This window comes from Dictyostelium discoideum, assembly GCF_000004695.1.
Source record: "Dictyostelium discoideum AX4 chromosome 5 chromosome, whole genome shotgun sequence".
Lineage (NCBI taxonomy): Eukaryota > Evosea > Eumycetozoa > Dictyosteliales > Dictyosteliaceae > Dictyostelium > Dictyostelium discoideum.
In genome coordinates, this window is record NC_007091.3 from 4,459,454 (window position 1) to 4,486,666 (window position 27,213).

The 27,213-nt window shown below is 22.9% G+C and overlaps 5 protein-coding genes and 1 pseudogene across 5 annotated transcripts; 3 read left to right on the plus strand and 3 right to left on the minus strand.

Moving 5' to 3' along the window:
- Nucleotides 1–768: 768 nt before the first annotated feature.
- On the minus strand, nucleotides 769–9,108 carry pks31 (beta-ketoacyl synthase family protein; the record flags this gene model as incomplete). The annotated part of the gene is made up of 6 exons (XM_630498.1): nucleotides 769–7,286; nucleotides 7,356–7,550; nucleotides 7,628–8,095; nucleotides 8,173–8,297; nucleotides 8,363–8,555; nucleotides 8,736–9,108. 6 exons carry the CDS (start codon nucleotides 9,106–9,108, stop codon nucleotides 769–771), a joined length of 7,872 nt encoding a protein of 2,623 aa, XP_635590.1.
- A 187-nt stretch (nucleotides 9,109–9,295) lies between these two features.
- DDB_G0290705 (hypothetical protein) lies at nucleotides 9,296–9,843 on the plus strand (the record flags this gene model as incomplete). Its single annotated transcript, XM_630499.1, has 3 exons — nucleotides 9,296–9,300; nucleotides 9,486–9,502; nucleotides 9,740–9,843. The coding sequence occupies 3 exons, from the start codon at nucleotides 9,296–9,298 to the stop codon at nucleotides 9,841–9,843; spliced, it is 126 nt and encodes a 41-aa protein (XP_635591.1).
- Nucleotides 9,844–10,522: 679 nt separating this feature from the next.
- CYP514A4 (cytochrome P450 family protein) lies at nucleotides 10,523–12,277 on the plus strand (the record flags this gene model as incomplete). The annotated part of the gene is made up of 4 exons (XM_630500.1): nucleotides 10,523–10,585; nucleotides 10,664–11,705; nucleotides 11,797–12,021; nucleotides 12,099–12,277. The coding sequence occupies 4 exons, from the start codon at nucleotides 10,523–10,525 to the stop codon at nucleotides 12,275–12,277; spliced, it is 1,509 nt and encodes a 502-aa protein (XP_635592.1).
- Nucleotides 12,278–12,709: 432 nt separating this feature from the next.
- Nucleotides 12,710–22,815, minus strand: pks32 (beta-ketoacyl synthase family protein; the record flags this gene model as incomplete). Its single annotated transcript, XM_630501.1, has 7 exons — nucleotides 12,710–13,242; nucleotides 13,425–20,831; nucleotides 20,907–21,101; nucleotides 21,187–21,666; nucleotides 21,738–21,862; nucleotides 21,955–22,147; nucleotides 22,443–22,815. 7 exons carry the CDS (start codon nucleotides 22,813–22,815, stop codon nucleotides 12,710–12,712), a joined length of 9,306 nt encoding a protein of 3,101 aa, XP_635593.1.
- A 762-nt stretch (nucleotides 22,816–23,577) lies between these two features.
- Nucleotides 23,578–26,116, minus strand: DDB_G0290711 (annotated as a pseudogene; the record flags this gene model as incomplete).
- Nucleotides 26,117–26,224: 108 nt separating this feature from the next.
- DDB_G0290713 (hypothetical protein) lies at nucleotides 26,225–27,184 on the plus strand (the record flags this gene model as incomplete). The annotated part of the gene is made up of 3 exons (XM_630504.1): nucleotides 26,225–26,291; nucleotides 26,356–26,591; nucleotides 26,894–27,184. The coding sequence occupies 3 exons, from the start codon at nucleotides 26,225–26,227 to the stop codon at nucleotides 27,182–27,184; spliced, it is 594 nt and encodes a 197-aa protein (XP_635596.1).
- Nucleotides 27,185–27,213: the final 29 nt, after the last annotated feature.

Genomic DNA, 27,213 nt, shown 5'->3' on the forward strand with positions numbered 1-27,213 from the left:
TTAGAAATAATAAAAAGTTTATTAATTAATTAAAAAAAAAAAAAATTTGGTGGTTGATTTTTTTTTTTTTTTAAAAAAAAGATGTTAAATTTTAACCCAATTCCCCCATTTAAAGATCAATTTATTTTAACAAACAAAACGTTTTTTTCAATAATTTTTTTTAATATTATTTTATATAAAAAATAGTCCCTACTCTTTAAAATAATAAATCATAAAAAATAAAATAAAATAAAATAAAAAAAAAATATTTTTTTTTATTTTAGTGATATTACCTTTTTTTATTTGATTTTTATTTAAATTGCCTCGCCGAATTGTTTTCGATTAGTTTTTAAATTTTAAAAAAAATATCAAATTCCACTGGAAAATTTATATTATTTTTATCTTTAATTATTTTTTTTGGTAATATAACCATATTTTAATTAAAAAAAAAAAAAAAATAAAAAAAAATATTAGAATCAAACCTTTATACTTTTATTTATCAATTAATTTAAAAAAAAGGCACTTTAACAATTGGTGAATAGAATTGTACTATATTAGTTAATAGTTTTCATGGTGAATCACCAAAATTATTTTTTATATTTAATATCTTAGTTCACATTTTCATAAGATCAAATTTTAGAATTTTATTGTTTGCCATTCATTCTTTGAAAATGGTTTTTTATTTTAAAGAACAACCAGAAGGGGGTAAATTTTATTTGTGATTTTTATAAAAAAAAAAAAATTAATTCGATTTGATTTATGAACATGGTCTTCAAATGATTGATTCATTTAATTATTTTTGTTTTTGTTATTACTATTATTTTTATTATTATTATTATTATTATTTTTGTTGTTGTTTTTAGCCGATTTAATAATTTCAATTGATTGATTGATTTTATTATTTTGTAATTGTTGAATTGTGATAATATTATGACCTAATTGATTATCGATAAAATTCTTTAATTGTACAATCACTAAACTATCCATACCATATTGCGAGAGTTGAAGGTCTTCATTGATTTTAGATTCATCAATCGATAATAATTCACTAATTTTATTTAAAATTGTTGAATGAATAATTTCATTATTAGCACCACTATTACCACTAGAGAAGGATTTAATTCGATTTGATTTTTTAACAATATTAATTTGATAATCAAATTTTGAATGGTATTGATTTGTTAAAGTTGGTGTTAAAACTTCAAAATTGAAATCTGATAAACAGTAATTTGGATATTGATGTTGATTTTGAATGAATAAATCTAATGAACTAATAACGAGTTGAGGTGAGAATAAATTTACAATTGAACTCTTAAACATTGTTTCAATTGCATTATTACGCGATACAAAACCGGTTGATGATATCGCACCTAAATTAATGGCTAAAGATGGTAATCCAATTGAATGTCTATACTTTGATAATGAATCGATAACACTACATGCACTAACATAACAACATTGTTGGTCTGATCCAAATATTGAGACTACTGATGATGCCATTATAAATTGTTTGATATTCCATGAACGATTAATTGATTGATTGTGAAGATTAATTGCTCCAATCGTTTTAGCACCATGTGCATTATTTAAACGATTCATATCGACTTGTTGAACATCACCAATGTCTATCATAAATGCAAAATGAATGATTGAATCAATATTTGTAATATTTTCATTTAATTCTAATTGGTTCAATACTTGATTAACTTTATTTGAATCTTCAATATCGATTTGATTGAAATGGAATTTAATATTATTATCTTTTTTAAATTTGCTTTGATTGATTAATAATTTTAATTCCCATTTTAATTTTGATTTTGAAAGTATTATTATATTTTCAATTGAATGGTTTGAATATTTGATTAAATATTTTAATATTTCTAAAACAATACCAGTTTGACCAGTGAGTAAAATATTTTTACCAATATTTAATTTTGAAATATCATATGAATGTTTCATTATGATTTGATTGTTATTACTTTGATAATTATTATAAACTCTATTAAATTCATCTTGATTATGATTAACAATGATTTTACCAATATGTTTTCTTTGATTTATATATTCAATTGCATCTTTAAATTGATTATTTGAATATTCAATGATTGGTACACTTAACTCTAATTTATTTGAATTAATCATTTTGATAATTTTCTTTAAATATCTTTTGATTAATTTACTTGGGAAATCTTCGATATCCACATTACCATAGTTCATATTAAATTTGTAATGATTGTTTGTCATATAATCATTTGGTGTGAGATGAGTGATACTTAAATCAACGATACGTCCTGATAAATTTAAACATTGGAAATTTGAATCCATATACTCTGATGATAATGTATTTAATATTAAATCTACACCTTGTTGATGTTGTTCGACTACACCTAATTCTATTAATTTATTCTTAATTTCATAAACATAATCTTTATTACGAGATGAATAGATAGCAGTAATTAATGATCCATATTTATTTATTAAGTATTCTTCTTTATCTTTTGAACCAACTGTTAAAAATATATAACCTTGATGTTGTTTACTTTTTAATAAATCTAAAGATGATATACCAATACCACCTGCTGCTGAATGAATTAAAATTGATTCATTTGATTTTAAATTACCAATACTATAGATACTATGTAATGTTGTAATATAAATAGATGGTATTGAGGCTGAAACTGAATGACTACAATTTAATGGTTTATAATAAATAGAATTGAAATCTATAATAACATGTGAACTATTTGTTTTTGAACCGAAACCACAAACTTGATCACCAACTTTAAATTTCTTTACATTACTACCTAATCTTGTAATTATACCACTAAAGTCATTACCAATTTTTGGATTATCAATACCAATACCATATTCAATTTCTTTACCATATTTAATATCTAAATCTGAACCAATCATACCAATATACATTAAATAGTCTTTATAATTTATACCAGTTGCTTTAACTTCTATCTCTACTTCATTTGAATTTAATTCATCTTTTTTACTATATAATTGATATTCTATATTTGAATTTAATTGAATATATAAATTATCTTTATTGGTTTCAAATGATTCAGATTGGAATTTACTTTTTATATTATTTGATCTTCTACAGTATCTTTCATAGTATACTTTATTATTATTAATTGTAAATTCTTTTTGAATATTATTATTTGGATTGATTAAATAATTGATTAATGATAATTGTTGATTATTTTCAATTGAAACATTATCATAATTTAAAATATATAAATCTAATTGTGGGAATTCAACGAAATAACGAGCAGCACCAATAATTGATGATGATAAATAATTATCAGTGGTTGAATTTAATGATAATAATAAATGTTTGAAATTATTTGATAATTCTAATTTTAATATTAATTGATTAATTTGAATGTATTCAAATGTGATTTCTTTGAAATTTGAAGTATTCATTGTTGATTCAATTGATTTTAAAAATATTATTAATGATTTATTACAATTATCTTTATTTTGATTATTTGTAATCCATGATTGAAATTCATTATAATTATTAATATTAATGATTTTATGTTTTAATTCTTGATTTAATCTTATTAAATCAAGAATACTACTGCTGCAACTATTTCTATTTTTATTATTACTAAATAAAATGATATTATTGAAAGAATTTAATTGATCTAATGATATTGATTGTTCTGAAATGATTTCATTAATTGTTGGTTTTCTAGTTTGAATTAAAAATAGTAAATTATCATTACCAGACATTATTGTATCTCTATAATTACATTGACTCAAAAGGTTAACCCATTTCTCTTGTTTCATACAACATCTATCAGGTCTTAATTCGATATCACCATCAGAGGATGGCCACCATTGTGAAAAACAACCGAATATCGAATCAAAATAAAATGATTTGTATGGTGGTTCTATATATAAAAGTTGACCATTTGGTGTTAATATATTATGAATTTCATTTAATGTTGGTTTGAGTTTCTTAACGACATGCATAACATTTGACATTACAACGAAATCATAATAGGATGCTTTAAGATCTTGATCTAATAATGGTTTCTCTAAATCTAATACACGATAGATAATATTTAAATTGTTATGATTTGTAAATGATGAGAACTTTTCTTTAATTTCAGCGAAAAATGATGCAGATACATCACTCCATGTAAATTCTATATTAATGATTGATGTTGTACTATTATCATTTAATAATTTACAAATCTTTTCTAAAATTAATAAACTAAGACTACCAGTACCACCACCTGCTTCTAATATACGAAATACAATTGGTTCATTTAAAATTGGTTTTAGAGTTTCAACTATAATTTCACTTAATAAATTATTCAATGGTTGAACTACTCTTGAATTCTTATAAAAGTCATCTAAAAAACCACTTTCAAATAATGATTGTGGTGTATCTGTAATAGAATCATCATCTTTTAATGGGAATAACTGTTTTGCCATTATTTTAGTTGTTCTAATAAATATCTTTTCAATTTTTGGCTTAATATTACTTTGATTATTGTCATGGTTAAGAATATTACTATATCTCTTTAAATTTTCAAAAATGAATTTGAAAAGATTTTCATTTACTAAACTATTATAATATAATTGTTTAAATTGATTATATTCTAATGTTGTTAATGATTCTAAATTAATACTTGGACATCTATTATTAATGTGTTTATAAAATAATGACAATAATAATTCATTTGAAATAAATTGATTATCTTCTTCGTTGACACTAAATTCATCCACACTATATAAATGTTTGAATTGTTCAGGTTTATTAACTACTGAATCTTTTGATTGAAGATATGGTGTATAAATATCATTTAATGGTGGTTTACAAATTATAGTACTATCAGGATTGGAGCCAAGTGAAACTAAAGCGCAAACTACATTTGAGATATCAACTAATAATGTACCATTTGGAAGTATGATTTTGACTGATATTGAATATGTTTGATAATTGGTTCTAGGTTTAATATCTGAAAAAACATATAATTCTTTAATATCATCATTATTGTTGTTTTCATTTAATGATGGAATATTTGAAAAGTAATATTTGAAACCTTCAATTCTATCAAGTACGACTGGTTGTGTAACTGCAACTAATGACCCATGTAAACAAGTATCTAAAATTGCTGTATTTAAGAATTTATTCATATTGCTATTGTTGATTAAATGATTATATTCTTTTTGATTATAAATTTCATTTAATGATACTATTGATAATGAACAATTATTACCGATATAACATTGTTTTACACCTTGAAATAAACCTTTGTATGTTAAATTTGTTTTAATTCGAATAGTTTCATAAAAATCTTGTTTTGATATGCTTGTAAAATTACATTTATCTTTTAATGATTGAATATTAATTAATTTGTTACTGATGATACTGTTATGTTTGGTTAAATTAAAATTACCAAGAGATGATAATATCCATTGATTTGTTTTTTGATCTTTATAATGACTTTTAATATTGAATTCATTCTTTGATAGTGGTGCAATTGTAGTTTGTAAACATTGATTATTACCTTCTGTTAATACCAATGGTGATTTAAATTCTAATGAGCTAATTGTAATATCTTGATTTGGATAAATTGATAATAAATTGTGAACATATCCCATTCCTGGATAATAGAATTTATCACTAACTTGATGACCTTTTAACCATTGGAATGGAGATTTCTTGATATCGATAAATGTTTGATATGATGGATATGGTGAATCTGTATTATTGCCAAGACTATGAATGGATGGACCTTCACTTTTAATCTTTTCATGAAATGAAGCAATTTTAAAGTATTCTTTATCATCCCATTGGTAAAGTGGTAAATTATTTAATTTGGTTGTGTTACTAATGTTGTTGTTGTCATTGATTAATTGTGATTTGAAATTAATATCAAAATTATTATTGACATATAATAAAGAGATTGTCTTTAAGAATTCATTATAATCATTCTTCTTTTTATTTAATGGTGAATAGATTGTAATGTTTTTACCATTATTAAAGTAACTTGATTGAGTTGATTTCATTTGATTTAAGTAATATTGTAATGTTGGATGTGGTGAAACTTCAATGAATGTAATTTCATTACCCATATCATTTGATTCGATATGTTTATAAAGATTTGTTATTGTTTGTGTGAAACGAACTGGTTGGCGAATATTTTCAAATGCATAATCTGCATTGAATGGCAAGCTTTGATGATTGAATAAATTGGTTGTAACTGTTGAAAATACTGCTATCGATGGTTGTTTTGATGAAATATTTAATGAACATACTTCATCTTTAATCATTTGTTGACTTGATGTATGAAATGATGATAATAATCCTAACATTGTACAAAAGATATTATTTGATTTGAATTCATTGGTAATTTCATTTAATAAGTCTTCTCTACCTGCGATAACGATTGATGTTGGTGAATTGTAACATGCAATTTCTAATGATTCATATTTAGTTGTAGATTGATAGTTATTAATGAATTCATCTGAACTAATATTAACTGATAACATTCTACCTGTACCTGTGGTTCTATTTTGAGCTACTGATCTATGGTAAATCAAGTAGCATAATGTTTGAAAATCAATCATACCTGAACAATATGGTGATGATACTTCACCAAGAGAATGACCAATGATAATATCTGCTGAAACGCCCCAATGTTTATATAATTCATAGAGTGATACTTGAATGATAACATTTGCAGGTTGTGCTAAAATTGGTTGATGAATTGATATTAAATCTTTATCATCAATTGATCTTAATTTATCTAAAACTGAATAACCATAATATTTGAATAACTCTTTATCGAATCTATTGACAGATTCTCTAAATATTGGTTCATTATCATATAATGATAATGCCATTTTATTATATTGTGAACCTTGGCCACATAATACCATTACCGTGATTGGCGATTTCTTTTTTTCAACTGTAATATTTGAAATTAAATTATCACTATTTTCTAATTTGATTTGATTATTTTCATCTTGAAATTCATTCCAATCACTTGCGATTATAACTGATTTTTGAATTAATGATGTTGATTTGAATTTAATTTGATTGTGTACCAATTCTTTGAAACTTGTTGTGGTTGTTGGCGATGAGTTTGAATTTGAAAGTTTAATTATTGATGATTTATAATTATTTAATGATGTTGATGAATTGCTTGAGAGTGGTATTAAATATTTCTTTTTTTCATTAACTTTACTATCAATTTCAATTTTGTGATATTCATTTTCATAACGATTATGATGATTTTTTTTTAATTCAGATAATATTAAACAAACATTTGAACCTAAATTAAAATTGATAGTTTTAAATTATTAATATAAGTTATTTGGAATCATTAATGATGTATATTTACCAGTTATACCGAAATTATTAACTAACATGACAGTTGATTTATTTTCATTAAATTTAATTGGTTCAGTGACAACTTTTAATCCCCATTCTTTAAAATTAATTAATGGATTTGGTTCTTTGAAATTAATATTTTGAAGAAATAGTTTATTTTTAAACATTAAACAACATTTAATTAATGATGCAACTCCTGAACATGCTGTTATTATTTATTATTATGAAAAATATTTAATGTTAGTAATGATTTATAGCTCTAAAGTTAATTAATTAACTTACCTTCAAGATGTCCAATATTTGATTTAATTGATCCAACTAAAACTTGTTTATTATTATTTATTGTTGTTGATGGTATTTTAGCACTATTGAAAACTCTTGAAATACCTTCTAATTCTATTGGATCACCAGTTGGAGTACCAGTACCATGAGTTTCACAATAATCAATATCAGATTCATTGATTTGACCATTGGTTGATTTGATTGCTAATTTGATATTTTCACACTGAGATGATTTTGATGGTGAATAAAAGTTTAATTTATCAAAGTTACCATCGATATTTGAACTTGATCCTTTGATTACACAATAGATATTATTTGAATCTTTGATTGCATCTTTTAATTTCTTTAATACAACGATACCAACACCTTCTGAACGAACAAAACCATCAGCATCTGATGAAAATGTATGACATTTACCTGTTGGACTTAACATATCTAATTGGGTGAACGATTTTGAAATGTGTGGGTCTATAAATAAAATTTTTTTGATAATTAATATATAATTCTAAAATTTTCTTTTTTTTTTTTTCAAATTTATCACATACCTAATATAATATTAACACCACCAACGATTGAAACATTTGATCTATTTGTTTTAATTGAATTATATCCACAATTAATTGCATTTGATGAACTTGAGCAAGCTGTATCAATTGTTAAATTTTCACCTCTATTTTTAAAATAACAATTAGTATTTAAGTTTTATTCTTCCAAAAAAGATAAATCAAAACATACCTAAAATCAAAGCAATAACCAATTCTATTTGCAATTGAATGAGTTGATGAACCAAAAATATTATTTTGAGTTTCAGATGGTGATCTTTGAAGATTATAATAATCAATAGTACTATTACCAATAAATGTACTTGTATTGGTACCACGTAAACTAATTGGATCAATACCACTATCTTCTAATGCTTCCCATACACCTGCATGTTTGTTAATTTTATTTTAAAAAACATTATTAATGGGTAAATAAATAAATAAATAAAATAAATAAATAAATAAATAAATAAAAGAAAAAAAAAATTTTGGTGGGTTCATTTTTTTTATTATTTATTTTTGGCCAAACCTGATGAAAATTTCCAAAACACTTAATAAATACATACATTTTAATAATAATCTTTGTTGTGGGTCTATTGAACTGACATTATCATAAGTTTGATTAATTGCAAAGAAGATTGGATCAAATTGTTTCCATTCATCAAGTGGAAGTAAACCAGCAAACTTTGAAACGATTTCACCATTTAAATAATAATTATCAGACCATCTTTCAGAAGTTGAAACGATTCCATCCAATCCATTCAATAATTCATTAAATAATTGATTTGGTTTTGAAATTGATTCTTTTAAATTACCACTTGGAAATCTTAAACCAATACCAATCACTGCAACATCACCATCATCATTTCTATCAACATCATCATCATCATTTCTATCCCTTATTAATTTATTATTATTATTATCTATATTTTGTGTCATTTTCTCTTTTTACAAATAAATAAAATAAAATAAAATAAAATAAAATAAAATAAAATAAAATAAAATAGAATAAAATAGAATAAAATAGAATAAAATAGAATAAAATAGAATAAAATAAAATAAAATAAATAAATAAATTTGATATTTAAATAATAGAAATAAAAAAAAAAATTAAATAAAAAATTTGATGACGTTTATAGTTTTTGAAAAAATAAAAATAAAAAAAAGGTTAGATTGTTTGGATATTACTTTCAACACAAATAATTAATTTTAATTTTTGTTTTTTTTTTATTTGACCCAAAATTATGTTTTTTTTTATTTTTTTTTATTTTTTTTTTTTAAAATCTGGTGACTCTATATAAAAAACTATTTAATAGATTTAACTTAATGTATAGTTTGCTTTTGTGTTTGTAAATTTAGAAAAAAAAAAAAAAAATGAAATGTTGCAACTTTTTTATTTTTTTTGTTTCTATTTGATATCTCTTTTTTGTTATATGTTTACTTTACGAATTTATTACAGAAAAAATATAAATACATTCATCTAAAATATAAATGCATTAATCTAAAATTTACATTTTTTCTGAAATCTAAAATTTTATACATTCATCTAAAATATGATTTTTTATTTCAGAAAGTGATACCTTTTGGTCACATATTTTACATGGCACAACTATTGGTGAAAGTTTACTCATTTCAGTCATTTTTAAATTTAAAGATAAAATATATATGTATTAGACAAAAAAAAAAAAATTAAAAAAATTTATATGAGACTCCTTATTATGTTTTATAAATTTTAATACGACAACAATTTCGACAAAAAAAACATTTTTTTTTCAAAAAAAAAACTTTTTTTTTCTGAAAATATTACACCCAGACACAAAAAATTAATTTTTCACCACTTTAATGCTGAAATTTTTACACCCTTAATTAGATTATAACTTTTTTTTTTTTTTTAATTTATTGTTTTTATTTTTATTTTTGTTTTTATTTTTGTTTTTAAAATTAAATAATAAAAAAACAGTTTATTGAAATCAAGATGTTGAAGTATATTACAAAAGGTACAATGGTCATTTTTTTATTTTGGTTTTTTTTTTAAAATTAAAATAAAATAAAATTAAACAGTTTTCAAAAAATAAATTAAAAAAACTTTTTTTTAAACTGTTTTCAAGTGCGTTTTTAGAAATAAAAAAAGTTTTTTAATTATTAATAAAGAAAAAAAAAAAAAAAATTTGGTGGTTTTTTTTTTTTTAATAGAAGGTTAAAATTATTTTAACCCACTTCCCCAAAATTTAAATATATCAATTTGTTTTTAACAAAAACATTATTGGTTTTTTTATTTCATAATTTAAATAGTTTTTTTTTAAAAAAACTTTAATATAAAAGATTCTCAATTTATATATTTTATAATATTACAATGAATACAATATTTACAATTATTTTAACAATTACAATATTAGTATTATCATTAATATTAAAAGTAAAATTTTAAAATATTATATATATTATTGACTATTAAAAATTAAACACTTACTTATACTTTTATTTTTTTAAATAGGATTTATTATTTGAAGGTAGGATTAAAAAAATTAATAAATTAATACCTGGTCCTTCTACAATTCCAGTTTTTGGTAATTTATTACAAATTAACGCAAAAGATTTCCCAAAAAGTGTAAATGATTTCTATGAAAGATATGGCAAAGTTTTTAGATTAAGATTGGGTAGTGTTGAAATTGTTGTTCTAACTGGACCTGAAGTTATTGATGAATGTTTTAATAAAAAACATAGAGAAATTTTCAAAGAAAGATATATTAAATTCTCAAGATTTTTGGGTAAAGATTATAATATTTTTTCTTCAAATGGTGATTATCATTATGTTCTAAGAGGAATTCTTACAAGTGAAATTACAACAAGAAAGTTAAATAATGGCAGATTAGAATCAAATAAATTTATTTTAGAAATGTTTAGTAATCTTTGTAAAGATAATAAAGAAACTCTTGTTAAAAATACACCAAATCAAATTAGGATTCTTGCTGTTAAATTAATATTAAATTTCACATTAGGAATTGAAGAGAATGACGAAACCATTCTAATCATTGTAGAAAAGATTAAATGCATTTTTGAAGCTGCTGGATTATTAATTTACTCTGATTATTTACCATTTTTATTTCCATTAGATATAAAATCAATGTCAAAGAATGATATTATTTCTAGTTACTTTTTTATAAAAGATTTTATAGGTATAAAACTTGATGCTATTAAAATTAAATATGAAAAAGAAAATGAATTGAAAAATGAAACTACTGATGAAACATCTTCAAAACTAAACAATATTCCAATTATTGAGAATTATTATAAAAATTATTTAGATGGTTCAATTCATTATGATTCAATCTTGTTTTCAATTTCTGATATTATTTTTGCAGCAGTTGATTCAACATCCAATGGGTTTAGTCTTTTAATTGGTCAATTAATTAATAAACCTGAAATTCAAGATAAAATATATGAAGAAATCATGAGAAATGATGAAAATAATAATACAAATAATATATCATTTGCTGATCATACAAAATATCCATATATTATTTCTGTAATGAATGGTAATTATCCATATATATATATATATATTGGTATTAATATGTGTTGATATATTTTTTCAAAAAATAAATTTTGTATTAATTTGAATAATAGAATCATATAGATATAATTCTTCAGTACCAATAACTGAACCGAATAAAACAACAGAAGATGTTGAAGTAAATGGATATAAAATTGCAAAAGGTACAATGATAATTAAAAATCTTCGTGGTACACATTTATCAAAAGAGTTTTGGGGTGAAGATGCTTTAGAATTTAAACCAGAAAGATTTAAAAATCAACCTTTAAATCAAAAAGGACTTTTTCATTTTGGTGCAGGTATGTTTTAAACTATTTTGAAATGGGAATCAAAATTTATCACTAATACAATAATAAATATTATTTTATTTAAACAGGAGCTAGAGCTTGTCCAGGAGGAAGATTTACAGAATCTTTTACTTTTACTTTTTTGGTGATAATGTTAAAGAATTTTAAAATAGTCAATCCAACTGATATTCCAATTGATGTTGAAGGAGAAGTTGGTTTGGCAATGCAATGTAAACCTTTTGATGCCTTATTCATAAAACGTAATTAAAAAAAAAAAAGAATATATTTTTTATTATTTTAATTATTGTTTTCATTTAAATGTAAATAAAAAAAAAAAAAAAAATAATATTTAATATATTTGTTTTTTAATTTGGTTTCTTTTATTGTTTTTTTTTATTATTGTTTTTTAATTATTTTTATCATTAATTTTTTTTTTTATTGTATTTTTTTTAAGAATTATATTTTCAAGATGGTTATTTTATAATAAACCCAGATATTAATTAAGTGGTCACTTAAAATATTAAATAACCAGTTTGAATGATTAAGATAGATCAATTACCTATCACTCATATTATATTTGATAACAAAAATAATAAACAATAAGTAATAATTTTATTGCAATCCTATATAGGATTTTGGTTTTATCTCTTTTTTATTATTATTAATCTTACTTTGATTAATCTTTTTATTTTATTTTATTTTATTTTATTTCTTTATTGTTATTATTAATATTATTTAAAATGATTGATTCATTAATTTCCCAATCTTGGTGATTATATGATCCAATTGAAATTAATAATTCTTTTGTGCTATTTGACATTTTGAATAAACTATTGATTTTAAAATTTGATATCAATAAATTTTGATTATCATGAATGTGGAATGCTGAATATCTTTTTGATGATTTTCCATTTGATTTTGAAACTAATTTAATCCATTCTTGGTAATCGATTTCTTTGCAATTAAATTTATTTTCTAAAAACTCATAAATTGATTTCATTTCAATTGAATTACCATTTAAACTGTAAATTGAAATTGGTTTTGATTTATTTTGATTCCAACTGTTTTCATTGAATATTAAATCAATTGTGGTTTTAGCTATAGTTGTGACTGGAGTTGTGAAAATTGGTTTATGAATATTTGGATAATAACCAATCTCTTTTGAAACTTTTAAAAAAAGTGATATAAAATCATTTGAATGACCTATACCTGTTATTGGATTTGAGAATATATCTGAATTTATAATAATAATAATAATAATAATAATAATAATAATAATAATAATAATAATAATAATAATAATAATAATAATAATAATAATAATAATAATAATAATAAAATGTTTATTTTATTAGAATCTATAAATTAAATACTAAAGGTTTATCATATATGATCTATATTTATTAATTACATACCAGGTGGTCTAATAATGATTGATGGTATACCTCTTGATTCTGCTGCGTTTGTTAATAATTTTTCTGAAATAACTTTAGATTGAATATATCCGACTGGTGTAGTATCAAAATTTGGTAATATATTTGTTTCTTCAAATGTTTCTCCATCTTTTAATTGATGATTAATAAATACTGCAATCGATGAAAAATGAACTATTAACTTTTGTGAGCTATTATTTGAAACTGATAATTTTATAACTTGATTGATGCTGTCAACATTTACAGTTTTACTTTCTTCATAGTTTGATTTTAAATTTAAATCTGCTGCTGAATTTATAATAATATCACATTCATTTGATAGTTTTAAATAATCTTGTTCAGTTAAACCAAATTTATCTTTTGAAATATCACCAATCATTGGAATGATTTTAATTAATTGATCTTCTCTTATTTGTTTATTATTGTTTTCACTGTTTTCAATAATACTTAATTTATCATTTGATATATTACCTGTATGATTGAGTATTTTTGATGATCTTTGATTTGGTGATTCTTTATTCATATTAATTAATTGATGTTTCTTTAAATTATTAATAATTGCATCGATGGGATTTGTTAGTTTTGAATTATTTCTTATTAAACAATAAATTTTTGAGACATTCTTCATTTTAATTAATTCTGTTAATAAATATGCACCCAAAAATCCTGTTGAACCTGTTAAGAATATTGATTTATTATTATTATTATTTAATATATTTTTAATTGAATATGGTCTTGAAATGATTGATTCATTTAATTTAGTTTCATGTTTAATAAATTCATCAAGTGATTGTTGTTCTTTTTTAACTAAATTGTTATTATTTTTGTTTGTTTTATTATTATTATTATTATTATTATTTTTATTATTTTTATTATTAGCAGATTTAATAATTTCAATTGATTGATTGATTTTATTATTTTGTAATTGTTGAATTGTGATAATATTATGACCTAATTGATTATCGATAAAATTCTTTAATTGTACAATCACTAAACTATCCATACCATATTGTGTGAGTTGAAGGTCTTCATTGATTTTAGATTCGTCAATTGATAATAATTCACTGATTTTATTTAAAATTGTTGAACGAATAATTTCATTATTATCACCACCATTACCACCAGAAGAAGATTTGATTTGATTTGATTTTTTAACAATATTAATTTGATAATCAAATTTTTTTAGGAAATGATTTGTCAAAGTTGATGGTAAAATTTCAAAATTGAAATCTGATAAACAATAGTTTGGATATTGATGTTGATTTTGAATGAATAAATCTAATGAACTAATAACGAGTTGAGGTGAGAATAAATTTAAAATTGAACTCTTGAGCATTGTTTCAATTGCATTATTACGTGATACGAAACCAGTTGATGATATCGCACCTAAATTAATGGCTAAAGATGGTAATCCAATTGAATGTCTATACTTTGATAATGAATCGATAACACTACATGCACTAACATAACAACATTGTTGATCTGATCCAAATATAGAGACTACTGATGATGCCATTATAAATTGTTTGATATTCCATGAACGATTAATTGATTGATTGTGAAGATTAATTGCTCCGATTGTTTTAGCACCATGTGTATTATTTAAACGATTCATATCGACTTGTTGAACATCACCAATATCATTCATAAATGCAAAATGAATGATAGAATCAATATTTGTAATATTTTCATTTAATTCTAATTGATTTAATACTTGATTAACTTTATTTGAATCTTCAATATCGATTTGATTGAAATGGAATTTAATATTATTATCTTTTTTAAATTTGCTTTGATTGATTAATAATTCTAATTCCCATTTTAATTTTGATTTTGAAAGTATTATAATATTTTCAATTGAATGGTTTGAATATTTGATTAAATATTTTAATATTTCTAAAACAATACCAGTTTGACCAGTGAGTAAAATATTTTTACCAATATTTAATTTTGAAATATCATATGAATGTTTCATTATGATATGATTGTTATTATTTTGATAATTATTATAAACTCTATTAAATTCATCTTGATTATGATTAACAATGATTTTACCAATATGTTTTCTTTGATTTATATATTCAATTGCATCTTTAAATTGATTATTTGAATATTCAATGATTGGTACACTTAACTCTAATTTATTTGAATTAGCCATTTTGATAATTTTCTTTAAATAGCCTTTGAATAATTTACTTGGGAAATCTACGACTTCTACGTTATTGTAACCCATATTAAACTTGTAATGATTGTTTATCATATAATCATTTGGTGTGAGATGAGTGATACTTAAATCAACGATACGTCCTGATAAATTTAAACATTGGAAATTTGAATCCATATACTCTGATGATAATGTATTTAATATTAAATCTACACCTTGTTGATGCTGTTCAACAACACTTAATTCTATTAATTTATTCTTAATTTCATAAACATAATCTTTATTACGAGATGAATAGATAGCAGTAATTAATGATCCATATTTCTTTGTTAAGTATTCTTCTTTATCTTTTGAACCAACTGTTAAAAATATATAACCTTGATGTTGTTTACTTTTTAATAAATCTAAAGATGATATACCGATACCACCTGCTGCTGAATGAATTAAAATTGATTCATTTGATTTTAAATTACCAATACTATAGATACTATGTAGTGATGTAATATAAATAGATGGTATTGAGGCTGAAACTGAATGATTGTAGTTTAATGGTTTATAATAAATGTAATTATAATCTACAATAACATGTGAACTATTTGTTTTTGAGCCGACACCACAAACTTGATCACCAACTTTAAATTTCTTTACATTACTTCCTAATCTTGTAATAATACCACTAAAGTCATTACCAATGTTTGGATTATCAATACCAATACCATTTTCAATTTCATACTCTTTACCATATTTAATATCTAAATCTGAACCAATCATACCGATATACATTAAATAATCTTTATAATTTATACCATTTGCTTTAATTTCTATCTCTACTTCATTTGAATTTAATTCATCTTTTTTACTATATAATTGATATTCTAAATTTGAATTTAATTGAATATATAAATTATCTTTATTGGTTTCAAATGATTCAGATTGGAATATACTTTTAATATTATTTGATCTTCTACAATATCTTTCATAGTATACTTTATTATTATTAATTGTAAATTCTTTTTGAATATTATTATTTGGATTGATTAAATAATTGATTAATGATAATTGTTGATTATTTTCAATTGAAACATTATCATAATTTAAAATATATAAATCTAATTGTGGGAATTCAACGAAATAACGAGCAGCACCAACAATTGATGATGATAAATAATTATCAGTGGTTGAATTTAATGATAATAATAAATGTTTGAAATTATTTGATAATTCTAATTTTAATATTAATTGATTAATTTGAATGTATTCAAATGTGATTTCTTTGAAATTAAAAGTATTCATTTTTGATTCAATTGATTTTAAAAATATTATTAATGTTTTATTACAACCATCTTTATTTTGATTATTTGTGATCCATGATTGAAATTCATTATAATTATTAATATTAATGATTTTATGTTTTAATTCTTGATTTAATCTTATTAAATCAAGAATACTACTGCTGCAACTATTTCTATTTTTATCATTACTATTATTATTATTACTAAATAAAATGATATTATTGAAAGAATTTAATTGATCTAATGATATTGATTGTTCTGAAATGATTTCATTAATTGTTGGTTTTCTAGTTTGAATTAAAAATACTAAATTATCATTACCAGACATTATTGTATCTCTATAATTACATTGATTTAAAAGGTTAATCCATTTCTCTTGTTTCATACAACATCTATCAGGTCTTAATTCGATATCACTATCATAGGATGGCCACCATTGTGAAAAACAACCGAATATAGAATCATAATAAAATGATTTGTATGGTGGTTCTATAAACATAAGTTGACCATTTGGTGTTAATATATTATGAATTTCATTTAATGTTGGTTTGAGTTTCTTAACGACATGCATGACATTTGACATTACAACGAAATCATAATAGGATGCTTTAAGATCTTGATCTAATAATGGTTTCTCTAAATCTAATACACGATAGATAATATTTAAATTGTTGTGATTTGTAAATGATGAGAACTTTTCTTTAATTTCAGCGAAAAATGATGCAGATATATCACTCCATGTAAATTCTATATTAATGATTGATGTTGTACTGTTATCGTTTAATAATTTACAAATCTTTTCTAAAATTAATAAACTAAGACTACCAGTACCACCACCTGCTTCTAATATACGAAATACAATTGGTTCATTTAAAATTGGTTTTAGAGTTTCAACTATAATTTCACTTAATAAATTATTCAATGGTTGAACTACTCTTGAATTCTTATAAAAGTCATCTAAAAAACCACTTTCAAATAATGATTGTGGTGTATCTGTAATAGAATCATCATCTTTTAATGGGAATAACTGTTTTGCCATTATTTTAGTTGTTCTAATATATAACTCTTCATTTTCTGATTTAATATTACTGTGATTATTGTCATGGTTAAGAATATTACTATATCTCTTTAAATTTTCAAAAATGAATTTGAAAAGATTTTCATTAACAGAACTATTATAATATAATTGTTTGAATTGATTATATTCTAATGTTGTTAATGATTCTAAATTAATACTTGGACATCTATTATTAATGTGTTTATAAAATAATGACAATAATAATTCATTTGAAATAAATTGATTATCTTCTTCGTTGACACTAAATTCATCTACTCTATATAAATGTTTGAATTGTTCAGGTTTATTAATTACTGAATCTTTTGATTGAAGATATGGTGTATAAATATCATTTGATGGTGGTTTACAAATTATAGCACTTTCAGGATTGGGAAGTGAAACTAAAGTGCAAACCACATTTGAGATATCAACTAATAATGTACCATTTGGAAGTATGATTTTGACTGATATTGAATATGTTTGAGAATTGGTTCTTGATTTAATATCTGAAAAAACGTAGAGTTCTTTAATATTATTATTATTATTATTATTATTATTATTATTATTATTATTATTATTATTCGATTCTTCATCATCATCATTATTATTGCCATTTTTAAATGATGGAATATTTGAAGAGTAATATTTGAAACCTTCAATTCTATCAAGTACGACTGGTTGTGTAACTGCAACTAATGACCCATGTAAACAAGTATCTAAAATTGCTGCATTAAAGAATGAATTCATATTGGTATTGTTGATTAAATGATTATATTCTTTTTGATTATAAATTTCATTTAATGATACTATTGCTAATGAACAATTATTACCGATATGACATTGTTTTACACCTTGAAATAAACCTTTGTATGTTAAATTTGTTTTAATTCTAATAGTTTCATATAAATCTTGTTTTGATATGCTTGTAAAATTACATTTATCTTTTAATGATTGAATATTAATTAATTTGTTACTGATGATACTGTTATGTTTGGTTAAACTAAAATTACCAAGAGATGATAATATCCATTGATTTGTTTTTTGATCTTTATAATGACTTTTAATATTGAATTCATTCTTTGATAGTGGTGTAATTATAGTTTGTAAACATTGATTATTACCTTCTGTTAATACTAATGGTGATTTAAATTCTAATGAGCTAATTGTAATATCTTGATTTGGATAAATTGATAATAAATTGTGAACATATCCCATTCCTGGATAATAGAATTTATCACTAACTTGATGACCTTTTAACCATTGGAATGGTGATTTCTTGATATCGATAAATGTTTGATATGATGGATATGGTGAATCTGTATTATTACCAAGATTATTAATGGATGGACCTTCACTTTTAATCTTTTCAAGTGATGAGTTTAGTTTAAAGTATTCTTTATCATCCCATTGGTAAAGTGGTAAATTATTTAATTGGTTTTCATAGTTATTATTGCTGTTGTTGTTATTAATTAATTGTGATTTGAAATTAATATCAAAATTATTATTGACATATAATAAAGAGATTGTCTTTAAGAATTCATTATAATCATTCTTCTTTTTATTTAATGGTGAATAGATTGTAATGTTTTTACCATTATTAAAGTAACTTGATTGAGTTGATTTCATTTGATTTAAGTAATATTGTAATGTTGGATGTGGTGAAACTTCAATGAATGTAATTTCATTACCCATATCATTTGATTCGATATGTTTGTAAAGATTTGTAATTGTTTGTGTGAAATATACTGGTTGAATAATATTATCAAATACATAATTTGCATTGAACGGTGAAGTTTGATGATTGAATAAATTGGTTGTAACTGTTGAAAATACTGCTATCGATGGTTGTTTTGATGAAATATTTAATGAACATACTTCATCTTTAATCATTTGTTGACTTGATGTATGAAATGATGATAATGATCCTAACATTGAACAAAAGATATCGTTTGATTTGAATTCATTGGTAATTTCATTTAACAAGTCTTCTTTACCTGCGATAACGATTGATGTTGGTGAATTGTAACATGCAATTTCTAATGATTCATATTTAGTTGTAGATTGATAGTTATTAATGAATTCGTCTGAACTAATATTAACTGATAACATTCTACCTGTACCTGTGGTTCTATTTTGAGCTACTGATCTATGGTAAGTCAAGTAACATAGTGTTTCAAAATCAATCATACCTGAACAATATGCTGATGATACTTCACCAAGAGAATGACCAATAATAATATCTGCCGAAACGCCCCAATGTTTATATAATTCATAGAGTGATACTTGAATCATTATATTTGCAGGTTGTGCTAAAATTGGTTGATGAATTGATATTAAATCTTTATCATCAATTGATCTTAATTTATCTAAAACTGAATAACCATAATATTTGAATAACTCTTTATCGAATCTATTGACAGATTCTCTAAATATTGGTTCATTATCATATAATGATAATGCCATTTTATTATATTGTGAACCTTGACCACATAATACCATTACTGTGAGTGGTGATTTCTTTTTTTCAACTGTAATATTTGAAATTAAATTATCACTACTATTTAATTTGATTTGATTGCTTTCATCTTGAAATTCATTCCAATCACTTGCGATTATAACTGATTTTTGAATTAATGATGTTGATTTGAATTTAATTTGATTATGTACAAATTCTTTAAAACTTGTTGTGGTTGATGATGAATTTGAATGTTTAATTATTGATGATTTATAATTATTTAATGATGTTGATGAATTACTAGAGAATGGTATTAAATATCTTTTTTTTTCATTAAATTTATTATCAATTTTCATTTTGTGATAATCATTACCATAATGATTATTTTTAAATTCAGATAATATTAAACAAACATTTGAACCTAAATAAAAATTGGTAATTTTAAATTGTTAATATAAGTTATTCGGATAAAAAGTATATAATAATATATATTTACCAGTAACACCGAAATTATTAATTAACATGACAGTTTGTTTATTTTCATTAAATTTAATTGGTTCAGTGACAACTTTTAATCCCCATTCTTTAAAATTAATTAATGGATTCGGTTCTTTGAAATTAATATTTTGAAGAAATAGTTTATTTTTAAACATTAAACAACATTTAATTAATGATGCAACTCCTGAACATGCTGTTATTAATTATAAATAATATTAAATGTAATTAATTAATGATTTATTATGGTTGTTTATTGTAACTAAATTTAATTAACTTACCTTCAGTATGTCCAATATTTGATTTAATTGATCCAACTAAAACTTGTTTATTATTATTATTTGTTGTTATTGTTGTTGCTGATGATATTTTAGTTGTATTAAAAACTCTTGATATACCTTCTAATTCTATTGGATCACCAGTTGGAGTACCAGTACCATGAGTTTCACAATAATCAATATCAGATTCATTGATTTGACCATTGGTTGATTTGATTGCTAATTTGATATTTTCACACTGAGATGATTTTGATGGTGAATAAAAGTTTAATTTATCAAAGTTACCATCGATATTTGAATTTGATCCTTTGATTACACAATAGATATTATTTGAATCTTTGATTGCATCTTTTAATTTCTTTAATACAACGATACCAACACCTTCTGAACGAACATAACCATCAGCATCCGATGAAAATGTATGACATCTACCTGTTGGACTTAAAAGACCTAATTGTGTAAATGATTTTGAAATGTGTGGGTCTATAAATAAAAATTATATGAAAATTAATATATAATCCTTTTTTTTTTTTTTTTTTAAATTTATCACATACCTAATATAAAATTAACACCACCAACGATTGAAACATTTGATTTATTTGATTTAATTGAATTATATCCACAATTAATTGCATTTGATGAACTTGAACAGGCTGTATCAATTGTTAAACTTTCACCTCTATTTTTTTTTAAAAAATAATCACGAAAATAACAATTAGTATTAAAATTATGTTTTTAGTGTGTGCCAAAAAAGATAAATCAAAAACATACCTAAAATCAAAGCAAAAACCAATTCTATTTGCGATGGAATGAGTTGATGAACCAAAAATATTATTTTGAGTTTCAGATGGTGATTTTTGAAGATTACAATAATCAATAGTACTACTACCAATAAATGTACTTGTATTGGTACCACGTAAACTAATTGGATCAATACCACTATCTTCTAATGCTTCCCATACACCTGTTTGTTGATTTTATTTAAAAAACATTATTAATAAGTAAATAAATAAATAAATAAAAGAATGTGAAAAAAAAAAAAAAACGAATTAAAATTTGTTCGAAAAAAAAAAAAAAAAAAAAAAAACGCTGTGGGGTGTTAAAAAAAAAAAAAAAAATAAAAAAATTATTTTTGGCCACTTTCCATTTTTAATAAAATATTATAAGTTATCCAAAATCTGTCATTCTGTAAAATTTCTGAATCAAGTAAAACACTAATTTTTTGTGGCAAAGTTCAAAAACACTTAATAAATACATACATTTTAATAATAATCTTTGTTGTGGATCTATTGAACTGACATTATCATTGCTTGGATTAATTGCAAAAAAAATTGGATCAAATTGTTTCCATTCATCAAGTGGAAGTAAACCAGCAAACTTTGAAACGATTTCACCATTTAAATAATAATTATCAAACCATCTTTCAAAAGTTGAAACAATTCCATCCAATCCATTCAATAATTCATTAAATAATTGATATGGTTTTGAAATTGATTCTTTTAAACTACCACTTGGAAATCTTAAACCAATACCAATAACTGCAACATCACCACTACTACCAGCATCATCATCATAATCATTTCTTTCCCTTATTAATTGATCGTAAGTATTATTATCTGTATTTTGAACCATTTTCTTTTTTCTTAATAAATAAATATAACAAATTAAAATAAAATATAATAAAATAAATGTGATATTTAAAAATTAAAATTAATAGAAAAAAAATAAAAATTAAATTTTATTTTAAACTGTTTAACAATTTTTAGCTCACATCAAATGAAAATTAAAACTGATATTTTTAACAGTTTTGCTTACAAATTCAAAGAAGATCTGGGTGTGCTGATATTTATTTGGGAAAAATGATTATTAAAAAAAAAAAAAAAAAAAAAAAAAAAAAAGGAGATAGATTGCACAGGTATAGTTTAGATTTATTTATTTTTAATTTATATAAAATCAAAATCATAATATAACCCCCACTCCCAACATTAATAATTAATTTTATTCTTATTTTAACAATTTTTTTTTTTTTCAGTTTAATATTTTCGTTGGAATTAATGATTGGTTTTAAAATTTATAAAAAAACAGTTTATAAATTTATTGCAACCACATTTGTACAATAATAATTTTATCTTTTTTTTAATTGGAAAATGGTTATCAAAATTCTAATAATGAATTTAATTTTTTCTGTTGTTTTAAAACGTTTCAAGTGTGTTTATTTTTGGAAATAATAAAAAGTTTATTAATTAATTAAAAAAAAAAAAAAAAAATTGGTGGTTGATTTTTTTTTTTTTTAAAAAAAAGATGTTAAATTTTAACCCACTTCCCCCATTTAAAGATCAATTTATTTTAACAAACAAAACTTTTTTTTTCAATATTTTTTTTTAATTTTATTTTTTATAAAAAATAGTCCCTGTTATTAATTAATTGTGATTTGAAATTCATATTTAAATTATTATTGACAAATAATAAAGAGATTGTCTTTAAGAATTCATTATAATCATTCTTCTTTTTATTTAATGGTGAATAGATTGTAATGTTTTTACCATTTTTAAAGTAACTTGATTGAGTTGATTTCATTTGATTTAAGTAATATTGTAATGTTGGATGTGGTGAAACTTCAATGAATGTAATTTCATTACCCATATCATTTGATTCGATATGTATATAAAGATTTGATATTGTTTGTGTGAAACGAACTGGTTGGCGAATATTTTCAAATGTATTATCTGTATTCAATGGCAAGCTTTGATGATTGAATAAATTGGTTGTAACTGTTGAAAATACTGCTATCGATGGTTGTTTCGATGAAATATTTAATGAACATACTTCATCTTTAATCATTTGTTGACTTGATGTATGAAATGATGATAATAATCCTAACATTGTACAAAAGATATTATTTGATTTGAATTCATTGGTAATTTCATTTAACAAGTCTTCTCTACCTGCGATAACGATTGATGTTGGTGAATTGTAACATGCAATTTCTAATGATTCATATTTAGCTTTAGATTGATATTTATTAATGAATTCATCTGAACTAATATTAAATGATAACATTCTACCTGTACCTGTGGTTCTATTTTGAGCTACTGATCTATGATAAGTCAAGTAACATAATGTTTCAAAATCAATCATACCTGAACAATATGGTGATGATATTTCACCAAGAGAATGACCAATGATAATATCTGCTGAAACACCCCAATGTTTATATAATTCATAGAGTGATACTTGAATGATAACATTTGCAGGTTGTGCTAAAATTGGTTGATGAATTGATATTAAATCTTTATCACCAATTTATCTTAATTTATCTAAAACTGAATAACCATAATATTTGAATAACTCTTTATCGAATCTATTGACAGATTCTCTAAATATTGGTTCATTATCATATAATGATAATGCCATTTTATTATATTGTGAACCTTGGCCACATAATACCATTACTGTGATTGGTGATTTCTTTTTTTTCAACTGTAATATTTGAAATTAAATTATCATTATTTTCTAATTTGTCCAATATTTGATTTAATTGATCCAACTAAAACTTGTTTATTATTATTTGTTGTTGTTGTTGTTGATGGTATTTTAGTATTATTGAAAACTCTTGATATACCTTCTAATTCTATTGGATCACCAGTTGGAGTACCAGTACCATGAGTTTCACAATAATCAATATCAGATTCATTGATTTGACCATTGGTTGATTTGATTGCTAATTTGATATTTTCACACTGAGATGATTTTGATGGTGAATAAAAGTTTAATTTATCAAAGTTACCATCGATATTTGAACTTGATCCTTTGATTACACAATAGATATTATTTGAATCTTTGATTGCATCTTTTAATTTCTTTAATACAACGATATCAACACCTTCTGAACGAACAAAACCATCAGCATCCCATCAAAATGTATGAAATTTACCTGTTGGACTTAACATATCTAATTGGGTGGATGATTTTGAAAGGTGTGGGTCTATAAATAAAAATTATTTGATAATTAATATATAATTCTAAATTTTTCTTTTTTTTTTCAAATTTATCACATACCTAATATAAAATTAACACCACCAACAATTGAAACATTTGATTTATTTGATTTAATTGAATTATATCCACAATTAATTACATTTGATGAACTTGAACAAGCTGTATCAATTGTTAAATTTTCACCTCTATTTTTAAAATAACAATAAAGTTTTATTGTTCCAAAAAAGATAAATCAAAACATACCTAAAATCAAAGCAATAACCAATTCTATTTGAGATGGAATTAGTTGATGAACCAAAAATATTATTTTGAGTTTCAAATGGTGATCTTTGAAGATTAGAATAATCAATAGTACTATTACCAATAAATGTACTTGTATTGGTACCACGTAAACTAATTGGATCAATACCACTATCTTCTAATGCTTCCCATACACCTGCATGTTTTTTGATTTTATTTTAAAAAACATTATAAATAAATAAATTAAATAAATAAATAAATAAATAAAAGAATTGAAAAAAAAAAATTTTGGTGGGTTCATTTTTTTTATTATTTATTTTTTTGGCCAAAAAACACTTAAAAAATACATACCTTTAATAATAATATTTGTTGTGGGTCTATTGAACTGACATTATCATAAGTTGGATTAATTGCAAAGAAGATTGGATCAAATTGTTTCCATTCATCAAGTGGAAGTAAACCAGCAAACTTTGAAACGATTTCACCATTTAAATAATAATTATCAGACCATCTTTCAGAATTTGTAACGATTCCATCCAATCCATTCAATAATTCATTTAATAATTGATTTGGTTTGGAGATCGATTCTTTTAAATTACCACTTGGAAATCTTAAACCAATACCAATCACTGCAACATCACCATCATCATTTCAAAAAAAAACGAAACAAAGAAATAAACGAGAATTTATACATATAATAAATAAATCACTGTTATATCTTCACCGCCACATTCATTCCTCTTAATTTTACCCTATTTTTGCTCAATAAAGCAAGGGCTATCGTCCTATATACTTTTCAACAATGGCTGATTATCACTCAACTGAATTACAGTTAAATCATACAGATAACAACACAACCAATACAAATAGTACCTCCACAACCTCAACAACAAAAAACAAAAGTGCAAAAATCGACACACCTAAAAAACAAAGGACTTGATAATCAATTAGATATCATTGCACCTCCATCAATCACAAGACCACTCTCTTTCTTAGAAAAAAACAATAACACCATCAACATTAAGTGTTACTTTAATCAACCACACATCCGTGAAGAATTAAACTCTATAGATGACACAAGAATTCAACAAATTCACAAAAACATTCACAAACTCTTGGAAGATATACTGTCGCCATCAGCATTTAAAATAATTGGTGCAACTGCCTTCGTAAATTGCAACGTCGATAAATTAACTTCAATAATCAACCTTCAAAACCAACTTGCACTAAATATCGATAAACTCAACTATAGATTCGAAATATCATCAAATGATTATGCAATCATTAAAACATTCATTCAAACGACTCACCCAAACATGCAAACTATGCAATTATAAACAACCTCACCAAATTCTCTAGTTGTACATCAATTAAATCATTTACTGTCACATACTCATATGCTGTTGCGTTTAAAAGCTACATTATAACATATCATCTAATTGATCACACACACAACATTGTTGATCAAAAGATCGAACAACCATCTGGTATCACAAGATATATCAAAGCTGCAACACGTAGTATCACTAAACACAAAATTCAACATGCAAAAAATGCAGATATGGCAACAACTATAAAAAATGCCCTCACAAACCCAAATATTAACAAAAACAATCAACCACCAAAAAACAACATTAACACCCCACCAATCAACGAAATTGCAAATTCCAATCGCAATAATAACCCACTTCAAAATAGTGTTTCAAAAGCTACACTAAATGAATTACTTGATATTAACAATCAATCCCAAAACAATAATTAAATTTCACGCAAATGTGATTCTTCAAATAA